Below are 15481 nucleotides of genomic sequence, written 5' to 3'. Positions count from 1 at the left end.
TCAATCTTCAAAATGAGTAATTGATTAATTGGTCCAAATATCTGGAATAACTTCACTTTAACGATGTTAACAATAGTTAACCAATTACATGTGACTCATGCATTATAGATAAATCAACTAGTGTCTTCGCGAGTACATATAACGTTTTGCTTGAATGTCCGAAACGGGCCTTAATATCATTTTCAGGGGATAGATTTTCACCCATATATGTCGTAAACGGGCTATATATGGCAGTGTTGAAACTTTTATATAGCAATATATTGCCGTATTTGCACGCGTATATTGGTATGGCCGTATTTGCACGCAAATATGGCGATATATGGCCCTATTTACGGACTTCTATGGCCATTTATGCAAGTATTTGCCCACTTAAATGACAATATGTGGCCGTATCTGCTCCCATATATGGCGGTATATGGCCATATTATCATATATGGCGAAATATAAAATATATCAGGGCCATATATAACATTTTTGTATGGGTGGCTCGGAGAGATCCGCGTATTCAGCCAGGATAGCAGGTAGGTCGTTTTCCCTTATTGACGCTGGTCTCGATTCCCCCGGCGACGTCTCGTAGCCAAAGTGAAGCACAGGGACACCACAAGCTCCCATGTCACGGATTAAATCCCGGCCGCACAACGACGCTCCAGCGCAGCTCAACACGATCAGTTTACCGCCGACCGTCTTCCCTTCGTAGGTGACTTCCCAGTTCAACTCGCCAAGGACAGGTGGTTTCCCCTGAAAACGTGTCAGCCGAACTGCAGTCTTCTTGAGCTTTGGCCATGATTTCTTCAACCTCTTGTAAATGTCCTGTGATACGACGCTGACCGGTGAAGCGCTGTTGACTTGCATGACGAGCGGCACGCCTCCCCAGACGGACTTCTGGTGTACGTGTTCCAAAAACCCAACGATGTTGCTATCCGTGAATCTGCAGTCTAAGATCAGTAGTTGGCTTTCGTAGGTCTCCGATGAACTTGTCAGTTCTTCCAAGGCATTGGACGTCTTGCCGTAGCGCGCCTTGTTGCAGGTCCTTCTCGGTTCTTGCGTTTTTCGGTCAGGGCACTGTCGTGCCAAATGACCATGCTTCCCGCAGCTGAAGCACTCGGTCGATCCGAATTTGCACAAGTCCGCTGTATGGGACCCTGCTCCACACCTTCGACAGGAACCTGTAGGACATGCATTCCTCTGTTGTCGAAAACCTTTGTTGGACCTCTTCCCGTGACGACTATCAGTGGTGACTGCGTCGACTTCGGTCCCCGTGGTTTGTGGTAGCTTTATAACTCCGAGGTTACTGGCGGCCGCTTCAGAAGCCAAGGCGATGGCTTCTACTTCCTTCAGAGTCACCTCGCGTAGAACCAAGAATAGCTTGCGCAAGTCTTCACTCCACATTCCGAAAACCAGCCGGTCGCGTAGCATCCGATCCAGCATCGTTCCGAAATTACACATCTCCGCTTGTCGTCGAAGCTCCACGAGGAATGTCTGCACGGTTTCATCTTTGTTTCGGTGCCTGCCGAAGAATTTGAATTTTCGACGATTTCATTGGGTGCCGGTGAGAAATAGTCGCCCAGAGTCTTGACTACTTCTCCGTACGATAGCTCGTTAACGGCGTTCGGTGCGCAGGATGCTTCCAACACTTCAATTGTCCTCGTACATAGAGCCGAGAGAAGAAGGGCTCGTTTCTTTCCAAGGTCGGTCTCGGCGTCACCCTCGAAAAACGTCTGGATCCGAATTCGGTAGGCAGGCCACTTATCTGTTTTGTAATTAAAATGGACAACCATGTAGGCCATTCTGACGGCTGTTCTGCTTGCGTTGCCTCCCTGCGCGCTATCGGAATCCGATGCCGAAGTGCCTGCCTTTTGTAGGTGCAAACACTTCTTCCTCGTTGCCACTGATATAAAGTGGACACGACCGACCCGTGTAGCAGCATGATTACAACTGAAGGTTTATTGCCAGAACGGACTTGAATAAAAGAAGAAAACAAAATAGAAAGAAACACCGACACGTGCGAGTGGTGCTGGAAGTGCTCGTTCCATCACATCGCTGCAATTACTTTCTTGCCGCATCGTCAGTTCCCAACACTATGGGAAAAAAAATATGACATTTTTTCCCATAAGAAATTAGGCTAACAGAACCTCAGAACCACCACAAGTACCACCACACATAAACCGACGACGTCTCACGTGGAACGACACAAAAACAGAACTGCATTTAATTTTTTTTTATTATACGCTTAAAGCGAGGGGGGATGTAAAAAAATTATCAATTAAAATAGAAACGTAAAACAAATGTTAAAAAAAGTGACGACACGTCTCCCTCATGCTTGGTCCTGGACAACTTCTGGCCTCGCTCCTCGCTCCTCCACTCGCTGGCAAGTTCTTGATCATCCTCCTGAAAAGGCAAAGAAAACAATACCTGAAATCAAAACATCCTAATGGAATATTATTGTAAACCTATCAAATAAACACGCGTATTCTGCTTGCCTTTACGAATTACGAATTCGCACATGTTAGTTACACTCCACTGGAGAATGAAAAGGTCTCTAAAGTGGACTTCTAAGAAATGCCGTTTCTGTAATTTCATGTCAACATACAGAACCAAGTCTAGTGGTTATTGGCAATTTCGGGCAACTACCGTAAATACCGTTGTAACTTCGCAGGTGGTAATAACAACTCCTAAAGCACACAACTATAACACATGGGGGCACATCATCGTGTGGGTTAAGCTACGTCTGCTCGTGCATGTAGGCTTTATTTTGAGTAATATTAAAGGGCGTTTTCAGATAAGAGCGAGCAACTGTGTCCGGTGAACGTTCTTAATTTCGATTAAAAAAACATTTTGCTGGCTTCATTCCGAGGAGAATAAAAGCAATCCTTGTTGTGGGAAAAAAAGTGTCGTTGCGCAAAACATTTGTAAGCACCCTCTCAGCCACGTGCGCGTTTGACGTATCGTGCGATGTTGGCATTTCAGGCGGCTTCCCCCCAAAAAACTGTTCCGACTGCGGGTACAGAAATATTTACTGACAAATTAGGTATACACCAACTCATGTTTACAAACAAACCGGAGCGCCCCTAGCGGACGCCACCGGCGCCGCGCACGCGCGGTGGACGGTGGGCAAGAAGCCCGCCGTCGCCCATAAACATACCATTGAATTGCGTTGTTGTCGGGGTCGGTGGGAGTCCCCGTGCTCTTTTTCGCGTTGGAATTGTTGATTTTACGTCCTCCTAACAATGCCTGACTACTTGAGTGGCTTCAGCAAAATTAACGAGGCAAAACTTTGCGTGAAGAATGTGACATGCGGCGATTCATTTCACGTGGACGCCGCAGAATGGGCGCTAAAGTCTGACTCCCACGATGAGATTCTGCTCGCTATTTTCAGTCGCGACTTTGCTCGGACTGCAAAAGCGTGGACCGTAGCTGAGATAGTGGACGTCGACACTGAGAACCGCAAGTAGAATCGGACATTACAAGTCGGTGATGGCCACTGGTAACAATGATCAACATATCTTCTTGTATCTGTTTACACTTAGCCTACTTACCACAACCAACCTTCAAAAGTGTTTTGAGGCCTGCACTTAGTTCTTACCGCAATTACCGGGTCAACGTTTGATCTATGGGTCGCTGTCGTTTGAACGAGCTGACGACACAAAACAGCCAAGTTTGAAAGAGCAGACGACAGTTGGAACACATGCGCAATGGGGTACGGGCAAGAAGCACCGCGTCCCGCGTCAACAAACCATTCGAATGTCACGTTGTCGGCGTCTGTGTGAGTCTGCATACTCTTTTTCGCGTTGGAATTATCGATTCTACGTCCTCATCGCAATGTCTTACCACTTTAATCGCCTGAGCGAAATTATCAAGGCTCGTTACCGCGCTAAACTTTCCGTAAATAAGTTGACGTGCGGCGATTCATTCGCATGAACGCCGCAGAATGAACGCCAAAACCATGATCAGATTCTTCTAGCTATTTTCGGTCGCGACGTAGCTCGTGCTGCAAAAGTGTAAAAGGTAGCGGCGATGATCGACGTCAACACTGAAAATCGGAAGCGGGAAGAGACGAAGCGCAACAAGTCGGTGATGGCCACCGGTACCAATGATCAACATATTGTATCTACTGTTTCCAGCGAGCCTACTTAAGTCTTTTGAGGCCTGCAATTACTTCTTATTGCAATCACCGGGTCAAAGTTTGGTCTACGGGTCGCTTTTGTTTGAACGAGCAGACGACAAAAAGCAGACAAGTTTGAAAGAGCAGACGAAAGTTCGAACGATCAGGCGGCCGTGTGAATTTGAAGACGCACTGAACCCGTGGGTGGTCCGGACAACTTAACGGTTTTCTCTCGTTCATGTTGGAACAAAGCAAATACATCTGGCGACCAAAAAGTGTTGCCCGCACACGCAATCGTAGTTCGACAGCGTCTGGTTCGCCCTTTTCACGGCTACTATCCAAGTTCTCGGACGAGCGGAGGGGGCAAAAACACATGAAAACTGATCTTCAAACCTTTCCAGACTCTCTCGGTACAGCCCCCGTCGCAGCATTCTGACGAGAAGGCAGGTTTTTTGTCTCATTTCTTCCAAAGGAACACGGGAATGCATGTCTGGCACGGCGACTTCTGCCCACTGCTCCAGACCAGAAGTGCGTCCGGCGCACTTCCGGTCTGGTGCGGTGGGCAGAAGTCGCCGTGCCAGAATTGCATTCCCGTGTTACTTTGGAAGACGGAGAGTTGAGGAGAGTTGAGTTCGTGTATAGGAAGGATTGACAAAGCGTATTAATCACTAAGTATTCGGGTCGTCATTTTGATGAACAAAATCACAAATACGACACATTGCGTAATAACGTTCTAGATTAAAGATTGTTTTCTTCGTACCTATACAAGCTAACATCTTCAAAATTTGTCATTGTGTTGCTTTTTATATAGTTCATCTGTGAATAAAATATAGCTGTCCTCACTTGCGGGAGGTATCTATAAAAAGTGCTCACACAGGGGCATTTAACTACAACTGCATTTGTTTGAAAATCATTTCAAAAAAGGCCAGTTTAAATTTTCTTTAAACTCTTCGAACTTGAGATTCATAATATGTACTAACAGAATCTGCAAGAACATAATGCAACATTTGTGTGGCTTTGAAGTTATAAAGCGAGAAATATGACCCAATTGACTCTAACGCGGTTGATATAAATAAGGTGTTCACAGACTCATTTTTCACAATTTCAATATTATTAAAAAGCGTAAAAATCACACAGGGTGGTCTGGAGATTACAAACTGACAGCACAGAGGTCGACGGTAATTTTGAAGGAAAGATTCTTAATACATTTTTGTGCAACCGGCCCAACAAGGCCCATGAGCCGGAGTGATCTAGACGTACCTCCCTGTAAAAGGCTTCGCGGAGCTTGTTTCAACAGCAGGCGTGTAGCGTCTCCGTCTACGGGACGTAAAGGAAGCAACAGGAGTGACTTTGCAAACAGATCAGCCTGCAACCTTGGCGGTAACATGATATAGGAGGCAGGGCGCGGCAGAGCCTGAGCCTGCGCCGCCTATGAGCGATAATAGATCCTCCGCCGTAAAAAACGCACAACGCAAAAAAAAGAAAAAAGAAAAAAAAACATACTGAAAAAAAAAAAGAATTGCGATTGAATAAGATTGTTTGTAACTTAATTTATATGAAAACGGTTTCGAGAATCATGAAATTCAATTTGGGTATGCTCATGTCACCTACGTCAGTGATAGTGCAGCAAGTCACTTTAGGGACAAGCGCCAACTACACGACCTGCAGAGCAACAAGTACACGTCAGTGAAGTGAATTTTTTTCGCAACTTTACATGGCAAGAGTGCTTCCGATGGAATTGGGGGTCGTGTCAAGCACCAGGCAACGTTGTACCAGCTCCGACGGCCCACCAGGTCGGTGATCAAGTTGGCGTCAGAGATGGTTGCGCCACGGAACACCAAACTGCCGAACGTGAAACTAATCCATCTCCCAAAAGCTGACGTCAAAGCGTTTAAGGACATGAAAGCAAAGGACTGGGACTCTGTTTCAGTTGTGAGTGGAATTCAGTCCTGTCACTAGTGGTAGTGCACGCGGTCTGACATTTCGCAACCACAGCTGTTTTAGCAAGAGCAGTAGGCGCAGAAAAGATATATATTTGAAAGTAAAGTCTCCCATCGCTGCAACTAGCAGATCGATTTAGCGAGCTTGCGGTGCCAGTGATAAGAAACGAACAGTAATGACTAAAGGCAGAATTAGAGAAAAATGTTCCTACTTGGAGTGCTTGGTCTGAAGAATGCCCGCCTGAACCTGACGCTCTGCCTATCATATTTGAAGGTGAGAAGGCAATACAGCGCATTAAAAGACACAGGCAAAGTAGAGCTACGCTGGGTAGGAATTGTAGGTTGACTGTTCTAGAAAAAAACATTACGTTATTGGTTGTGGGCAGTGCACTGGAAAAGCCGCGATCATGTAGCCGAATAGCGGGCTTCCAGTGGCTCGTTCGTACTAACTGCCTTATAAGTGTCTCTTAGTTTTTTAAAGTTTTTTTTTATACCGTTGAAGTGACCATATTTTACGAACCGACTCCGTTACCCGCGATTGTTTTATTTTGTTGTTTTACTCTACTCCGCTAGCCAGTCACTTAGGAAACTTTCACGGTGCAACTTGTTTTAGCATGGACTTTTTTACAGTGGCTGATACTATTTGAGGTCAGATATTTTATAAACGTTAACACATTTTGTTAAATTTTCCTTCCATGGGTATAGATATTTTCTTCGGGAGCCCTTTTTGGAGATACAAAGCAAATGACATTGCGTTGGGAATAGAGTTCTTCTTTTACAAGTTACGCTGTGTGTTCCGTATGAAGTTCGTGTGTCACGCAATGGTTATTCGTGCCGTGAAAATGGAATCTGACGATGATAATGCTTCGTGGTGGTCTAACGCAGTCAACAAATCTCGGGAGATGTGTGTAACTGTAGAGGCCCAGGAAGCTTTCACAAATTCGACATCAAACTGAGGTCTGTCGGGCACACATTTTCGAATTTTCTAAAGCAGTAATTGCGTAATAAATGGTGGCAAACAAATGAAACTCAACAGAGGGTACCGCTATCAAAAGGATGGACCTTCTGCGTAGCTTTTCCCGCAATAGGACATCGCGCTGGCAGAGCGACGACCCTGTCTCATCGCCCGTCTAATCTCAGGGGAAGCTCTCCCGTCTCTCCAAGCCGATTACACTAACCCTCCAACCCTCTTCAGCCTTGGTGAATAGGGAATTGTAGTAGATCGTTTTTCTCCTCCACTACGTTATTTCCGAAGAAAACGCCGCAGCTGCGCATGCGCGCCCCCAGCCTTGTCTGCATAGTTCAAGGTCTTGTGGCGGATTACGGAGCGCTATCCGGGTGCTTAGCGGGCTGCGGGAACGGTCTACTACAATTCCCTAATAGGGACTTTTCGTAGACCGCGTTTCCCCCTCCGCTAAGCCTTCCGCAACGAAGAAGTTGCTGCTGCGCCTGCGCGCCGATAGCTTTGACTGTGGAGTTCCGGGTGTCGTAGCGGGTTGCGGAGGGTGTTGCGGGACGGCGAACACGATCTACGAAAACTCCCTATTAATGCAGCCTGAACGCTCACGTGTCCAGCAGCTGCCAAGCATAAGGGACGGTGTGTGCCGAATTTTTGTCCTCTGACAGCCGTTTTGGGGAGGGTCACGCTACTCCGGCCTGACGCGTGTCGTCAATAGCAGCCCGTTTATTGTCAACGTTTTGCGTTACAATAGGTAGCAGTCAGTATGTTCCAGATCGTATGAAGCCGGCCATTTCGCGTCGGCGCAAGCGGTTCCTCGTGTCTCCCTTTATTACTACGGAGGGTCAATTTTCTGCTTTGTGAACGGCTGGAACGGGTACTTTGTCATGTAGAAGGTCCTCTGGACACATTTCTCTTTCGGATTCACGGAAAGATTTCGAAAAATCAGAAGCCCAACCCAATTTACAAGAGCAGAAGCCTCGGCGCCCGACCGCTTGAGCAATCGACGGAGCAAGCGAAAATCAAGATGGACCTTTTATGACGTAGTGGCACGTCACGCGTGACTAGCCAATGGCGTGCCGCTGCGCCTATCGTTTCTGGTTTCTTCGGTTCTTTTTTTTTCGCGTTTAGCGACTATTTTGAGTCAAACGGTCGAGATATTTAGACTCCGCACGCACAAACACGTCATAACCAACCATTAGCTCGTTTCTTTTTTCGCAAAGCTCTTCAGCTTTCCTTTAACCAAATTTTAACGTAGAATCTGAAAAATTTTTCGACGAAAAATTGCTTTTTTTACGTACGCGTACGCGTCCTCCTCTTGCTTTTTCAGTTTGGCGTACGAGTAGCGGAACCGTTTTCCGAGGTGGAACGTGTATTCGTTGGACGCGAGTTTTGGGAAGCTTTCCATTGCAGCGCCTAAAAAAGAGTGTAAAAAAGACCACTTTAACATCCGTGCTTTTCCAAAACATTCGATTCTGCCTGATATCGATAGAAGCAGCTTACATTTTAAAAGTAAGAACAACAGTCTGCTGGGTTTACGCATTTTCTTTTATATATCTTTAAACCTGGCCCAGCGAGGAGTGTGTGTACATTGCAGCCTGAGAACAAAATATGCGAGCTCATTTTGTGACATTATGATTAAAGCCTACTTTTAAAGCTATGCAAGATCATACTCGCGGAGATGTTCACTCTACAGAAAACACATATTTCTTTTTTTTTTTTTGGAATAGCTAGCAATATAAGGACATTTTGCTCTGGAACTAAAAAAAAAAGTAAAGCCAATATTTCATTCACTACATAACAATATTAAAACCTAATAAGCATGCTAAACTAAGCAGAAAAAGCGTGACAACTAACATTTCCAAAAAAATAAAGGTTCTGGATTTTAATATTTGACTAAAATTAATACTTTAATGACTATGCTGTTTTTCTCATCCATTTCTCTCCTTTGCATTGGTGCTTAGAGCAACATAATTTTAATGCAGGGTTTACCTTCCTAACATTAAATTGTCTGTGATAAAATGTGAAACTTCAATTGTATTTCCTTAAATATATCTGACAATTTTCTTAACTCTTATTTATGGCTTGATACATATGAAGAGCGTTATAAATAATTATTCGCTTTCAAATTCCAAATGAACATTCAATGCGTTCAATAGTATTTAATGGGGGGTACTTACGACGGACGGCTTTCTCGGGTAGCGTTCCTTCGAAAACAAGCTTCCCCTTTGATCTCTTGCTGTAGTTGTAGGTGGCAGCTAACTCCAACGAGAACAAACCAGTCATCATGCCGTTAGCCTTATCTTCAAGTGTTGAGCCGTCAAAGCTCTTGAGGTGGGAGACCTACACGTAGAATTGCCATGAGAATACCTTTAAGGAGTGCAAAATACAGGTTACGGGACACAGATGAGAATCGGGATGTTCACATTGCAAAACTAAACTACACATTATATAAAATTTAGAGCTTACCCAAACTGGGACCACATGCCGACGTGTCAGAGATTATGGCTAAATAATAAAAGGTGAGAAGCAAAAAACGAAACACCCGAGTTTGACTGCGGAAAAAAGATTTCCAACCGCAAAAGTAGATAAACCGCATATGCGTCCTGCTAGGTCTGTCGCATAGTTCCACTCTACACATTCACGTGCGTTCTTTCACATCAAAACTTTAAAAACCAATCACAGCAATCAGCGGAACGTGCTCGGTGAATAACGGGGACAAACATGTGTTTAGACCCAGAAATTAAGTCTTCGTTAGGACACTGAGCGTGACGTTTCACGTTGCTCAGTGTCCCAGCGCCGACTTTATTTTTAGGACTAGACACCCGTTCTACCCCATGATTCACCGAGCTCGCTCCACAGATTGTTGTAATTGGGTATTAATTGTGTGATGGGAAAGTAAACACACGGGCATTTTTAGAGTGCACATGCAATCCTCGTTTTCGATCGCCGTATTAAGTCACTCGAGGTAAACTTCCTCGATGAAATTGAAGCTCGAGGTTGCCAGTGGAACCGTAGAATAACGGGTTGTCTCAAGATTGAAAGCAGTTAAACAATAAAAATGCGGCGAAACTAAGAACTTTCAGCCTTTCCACTCTGGTGAAGAAGAAAGAGCAGCGGAGCTGTAGCTTCTGTTCTCGAAGGTGGCTTTCCAGGCGAGCGATCTGCTCTTCTTTAGCAAGGGAATTTGAAGCGCAAGACGCAGTTGAACTTCAGGGGATAGCGACTTCGCGCCGGTTGCAAAATCATTCGCGCTGCTGCGCACATCGCCGCTCGTTCCACTCCCGCCCTTCGCTCCTCCGAAGAAAGGTTGCCGCCATCTATGAGCGACGGCGGCAACCAGTTGTCTGGTTGCCGCCGTTGCTGATAGATGCCGTAAAGGACGTTTTTTACAGCTCCGCTGTAAAAAAAGCGTCCTTACCGGCGCTGACAATTAGGTTCGCCAATGTACCAAAGCAGTTGCGAGACTCTGGACCACGCGAAAATGCCACCATTGCGCTAATATCCGAGATATTAACAAGATAAGAGCTAACTATGATAGAATTTTTTTAATCGAATAGACATATTGCTAAATTACCCAAACACGAAGGAGAATGCAGGGAATGATGTTCCACGCGCCGCACACGCACGCCTTCTCCATATAAAAGATTCGAAGTAAATAACCAAAAGAAAGCGTTGATCAACGCGCTTTAGAGCCGTTACTGCTGCAGACGCCGGCACGTGCGTCGCGTGGAACATCATTCCCTGCATTCTCTTCGATGCTAGGGTCATTTAGCAATAGGTCTATTTCTCTCAGTGGCGTAGGCAGAGGGGGGGGGGGGTTTGAGGGGTCGACCCCCCCCCCCCCGCCCTCCGAAATGCCAAAGCTACCCCCCCCCCCCCCCCCCCTTCCCACCAACACCAACGGGCACGCTTGTCCCCTGCTCACGCAGTCGGTTTTGCACGAGGCACGAAGCAACGGGGCAGCACGGACCATCTCCGAATTAGGCTTTCGGGAAAATTGTCTGTAGGGTAGAAAATGTTCAAATTAGTAAAATATTCAATATAGCTTAATTCGTGTTTATTTGATGGAATGCGGTACTTGATCTCAGATACATAGAGAACGGATATTTCGAAACTTTTGTGGGGTGAAGAATGGGAATTTTAAGGCAAAGTATAACAAACTATAATCACCGAAATACGTAGTTAAATCAAACCAAAGTGAACATAATAAAACGAACACACGGTGATAGTGATGTAAGGAATAATAAATGAATTGTAAAGAACAATTGCACGGTAAGCAACGGGTGGCACTGCGCTCACGCACACCTCTTGTGATCAGAATTACGTGCTTTGGACTAGAAATTAGCGCGAGGAGAAAGGTAACTTTGACTACTTATATTAGAAAGCAATTTACAGGTTCTTGTTATCATTCCACTTATGTCAAGCGCCTACTATTAAAATGCTGCCGCCTGCGTTCACGGGAAAAAAATATCTCGAATAGGGTGCCTTCATGTGCGCTTTGCTTGGGGTGAGGACATCTGGCCATTTTGTTTCGAACGCTTATTTTTATTTTTCCTCCGAAGCACGTGAAAGAGCGTGTCCCTGCACGAGCTCGTAACGCTGACCGTGCTACGGCGACATTCTGTTTCCGGCGATTTTTTTTGTGTATTTTCCCTGTGAGCGCGTGCTGTTGGCAGTGGGTCCTACGAACGATGGCATCACCTTAATCGGAAAGCCATTGAGGCACTCTAATCCCGGACGCCCTCCTCTTGAACTTTAATGTCGCGGTGAACATTCAAAAGCGCAATACTTCGTTTCAGTGTACGTTGAGACGCCGCCAATGCTACAAGCGCGAGCTCCGGGCTTTCAACGTCCCTGCCAAGCAGGCGCGCTCGTGCAGTGCAAGCACTGTTCCGGGCCACATGTTCACGCCTGTAGCATCGGCTGCGTCTGGACTTCAGCTGAAACGAAGTATATATCGAGCAGTCGCTCATTTGAAGTGGACGCTCTCAGGTATATTTTCAACCGTCGTTGTGAAGAGAACGAGCACTCAGCCCCCGCAGTTGTTACGGGCAGAGTCGCTAGGATCTTGAGGAGACAATGAACGCTCTGAAATAGGGCCTCCGGACAGAGGGCGACCGCCTGTATACCGCAGACGTGACGGGCGCTTCACGTTTCTCCCTCTTGCATTGGACGCCTAAAATTTCCCTATTTTTAGCGAAGTTGCCCTCACTTTCCGAAAATCGTCGCTCACAGATGCGATCAAGTTCGTCTTGCTTTCTGCTTTGTATATCGAGGTGGCATCAGACGCAATTCCTTATAAGTTATTAGGTTAATCTCTTCGTTGCACGGAACATCAGAAACTCCGAAGAGACAAGCCTTCATATTCTTACTACGCATAGGCGCAAGGCTAGTCAAGTTTCTTTCCACGTTCGGCGTGTAGGTTCTTTGTGGTGCGTCATGTAATTTCTCCGAGTGACGGACGACGAGTTCGGACTGATGACTTGTCATCCCCCCGAGGATATTCTGCTGCTGCATTTCGACACGCTGCAAAATAAAACGGCCTAGAAAAGATAACACTCTATTTCCATCGGCATCTGGTTCTGAAGCACAAATTCGTTATACCTTGAATCGATAATAAATTTTGGTTTGTGATGGTTCAGAATTACCTTCCCTCTAAATATGGGCCCTAGTGTTTGTGTGTGGTCGGTTGCTCCAATTTTGTAGTGTCGAGATTTTTGTTTGTTGTTGTTGTGAACGTATAGCTATATTTTTTTTTTCTGGCCTTCACAAGATGGTATTGCAGTGCTACCTCGTAAAGCGGAGGGAGTTGTGTGCTGTGAGGAAGCTTTTAAGGTTGGTGGGCCGCAATTACGACGAAAGTAGAACAGTGAGCCACCACGCCCCTATTCCTGTAAATGAAGCCTGCTCCGTTTTGAAAAATGACAATACAGCTTTATCCGATTTATCTTAACAGCGCCTGTCTAATCTTTGCCTAAGCGTCCGTGTCGGCGAGCTCACTCTGGGTCATTGAGGGGGGGGGGGGGCGGGGGGGCGGGGGGGGGGGGGGGGGGCATGCCGATGAACACTTCCCGAAAGAAAAGTTTGGCTACGCCACTGATTTCTCTAGTTATATCCGTTTGGGGGAAAGGGGGTGTACAAATGACGTTTGTCAGGTACACAGCTGCTATGCTACAGCAGTTGTAATTGGACGCAACATTTGCGTCCAGTTGAGAAAGTTTAACTGAGAAAGGGCAAATTTGACGACAAATATCTCAATACAGGTTGCTTCTATATTAACTGAGTCCTTGAGCCTTCCGTGGCAGTTGACTTCAAATCGTTATTGCAACGTAACCATAAAACCTCGACTTAAAAACTGAATTGGCACATTTTGTTAATTAGTTGCTTGATCGTGACGATTAATTCATCACCTAATGTCCCCCAAGCCCGATAAACACCGAAAGAAAATAGTCTCTTTGTAAAACGCACTCCCTATTCCTAAAAGCTTGAACTGACAAAAAGTAAAAAAAAAAAAAAAGCAAAAAAACACCCGGTATATTGATAAGATGACATTTTGTTTTAATTCAGTCTTACTAATATGGGGTTTTCTCAATTTGCTTAGGTTTCAAACATTCGAAACAATTGGTTTGAAAATCACTCAACTTTGATTGATTTTTTTACTTTTGGAAGCTATCATTCACTCTAATAAAACTGTAAACCAACCATGCGTTCAAAATTGTTTTCGTCTGCTAGAAACGTCTCCAGGGCTGCAAAATCCTCCGCTCTCTTCATCGGCAGTTTGGGTAGCACAGGAGGGGGCAGAGAAGCAGCAGGGGGTGCAGCATACACCTTTTTAAGGCCGTGGATTTCTTGGCGAAGGCCTCCCACCTCTTCGCGGAGGAGTTCAAGTTCTTGAGAAACTTTCTCGAAGGAACCTAGAGAAACGTTTTTTGGAAAGAACTTCAGAATGCAAAGCTTACTGGGTCACTGGATACTATTTTGTTCTGCAGTTGTCAGGCTGCAGAACACCAAAATATTGCTTAAGAGTCAAGTTAACGACACGCACATTGTTATACTTTAGCTCATCCTGTGATGGACTACGAGCCAAAGCTAAGGGCCGTGAAATCATATCACGAGCAAAAAAAAAAGACATGGTGTATTGCTCTGACTTAATCCTCGCGTATAAGCGATATACTACGTGGTTTCAAAGTATATTGTCATTGAACCTGGTGTGGTTCGCCGTAGGGTAATACAAAGTATAGCTTTGGAAAAACTCTTATCAAATAGAATCGAAGAATGATAAACAAAATTAATTTGCGGCAATAAAAACGCCTGAGATCTTTGATGTTCCGAAAAGTAGAGAGTTGTGGCATTCCGTGATTCGTGGGATCCGAGACCGCAGTATCTTTACGTGCTCGCGCTGAGGAGCGTGCTTTGAGGTCTAGTATGAGCTCACGGTAGCGCGCCGGCAGATCACGCACGTAGTATATGCTAAAACTCTGTGATAGAGGATTTCAGCATACCTCTTCCATGATCCGCCACTGCGCTACTTTGAGCTCGCACTACACTTGCAAGCATACGGGCATCGTACACTATAAAAAAAAATCCGTATGTCTACTTTTCCGCAGAACACTCGGAGAGCCAATCACTGCAGTTTGCGGAGGCAGCTCAGCAAGTGACAATGATGAAACATATTTTTGGACCAAAAAACGAAGTATGCGATGTAACATTAGGCAATGCAAAACATCACGCTTGCATTGCTTAATGCTACATCGGAGTCTTCGTTTTTGGTCTAAACATATGTTTCGGCATTGCCATGTGCCGAGCTGCATGCCTCTGCAAGCTGCATTGATTGGCTCTCCGAGTGTTCTGCGGGAAAGCAGATGCACGGGATTTTCTTTTTTTTATTTATTTTTGAGTAGCGCCCCCGGAGCGCTACTATGCCGTGGAAGCCAGTAGTAGTGCCGGGCCGAAATTCTCCAATACTGAACGCATATGATTGAATTGCCAGGGAGACGCGGTTCTATAGAAGTATAATCGAACTAAATAGAAGTCAGGTACATCTGCCAAAAAACGTTTTGACTATAATTTAGAGCCTAATTCCTATTTTAAATTTTTATGGAATTTGTGTTTGCTTTGCAGCGTTTTGGCACCATTAGATAGATTTTGTAGCAGATTAAAAATTCTTCCAGCGGGTATTATTGGAGTGCTTTATCTGACGCTTGATAAGTCGACAATTTTCAAAAGATTGGTGTTATAAATTACAATAACTTTCATATTCAATCGTACATACACAATGTCGTAGAAACATGCATCGTAAACAAAATCGTATAAAAATAAATTAGGCTAATTGCGAAGCGATCCGACTGCCTTCTTTGTCAAAACATCCTAGTCAGGCCCGTGGGTAGAACGCCAGAATGTGAATAGGCACTTTCAATTTACCTGCACGCCCTGCACCGGTCCAGAATAGTAAAGGACGGTGGACTTCCGGTATGTATT

At 45.3% G+C, this 15481-nt stretch overlaps 1 protein-coding gene across 1 annotated transcript in view; it reads right to left on the bottom strand.

Annotated features, from left to right (window-relative positions):
• Positions 1 to 2246: 2246 nt before the first annotated feature.
• The window catches only part of LOC121048156, a 96901-nt gene continuing 83666 nt past the window's right edge, over positions 2247 to 15481 (bottom strand). The window contains exons 5-8 of the mRNA XM_040504172.2: positions 13706 to 13917; positions 9181 to 9343; positions 8302 to 8416; positions 2247 to 2388 (exon numbers count right to left, since the gene is read on the bottom strand). Of these exons, the coding sequence (XP_040360106.2) occupies positions 2289 to 2388; positions 8302 to 8416; positions 9181 to 9343; positions 13706 to 13917 (590 nt within the window). The 3' untranslated portion in view covers positions 2247 to 2288. The remainder of the gene's footprint in view (positions 2389 to 8301; positions 8417 to 9180; positions 9344 to 13705; positions 13918 to 15481) is intronic.

This window comes from Ixodes scapularis, unplaced genomic scaffold (genome assembly GCF_016920785.2).
Source record: "Ixodes scapularis isolate PalLabHiFi unplaced genomic scaffold, ASM1692078v2 PGA_scaffold12__126_contigs__length_90152505, whole genome shotgun sequence".
NCBI classification, from domain to species: Eukaryota; Metazoa; Arthropoda; class Arachnida; order Ixodida; family Ixodidae; genus Ixodes; species Ixodes scapularis.
Note: the sequence above shows the minus strand (reverse complement) of the source record. Positions and strands in the feature narration are given on the sequence as shown.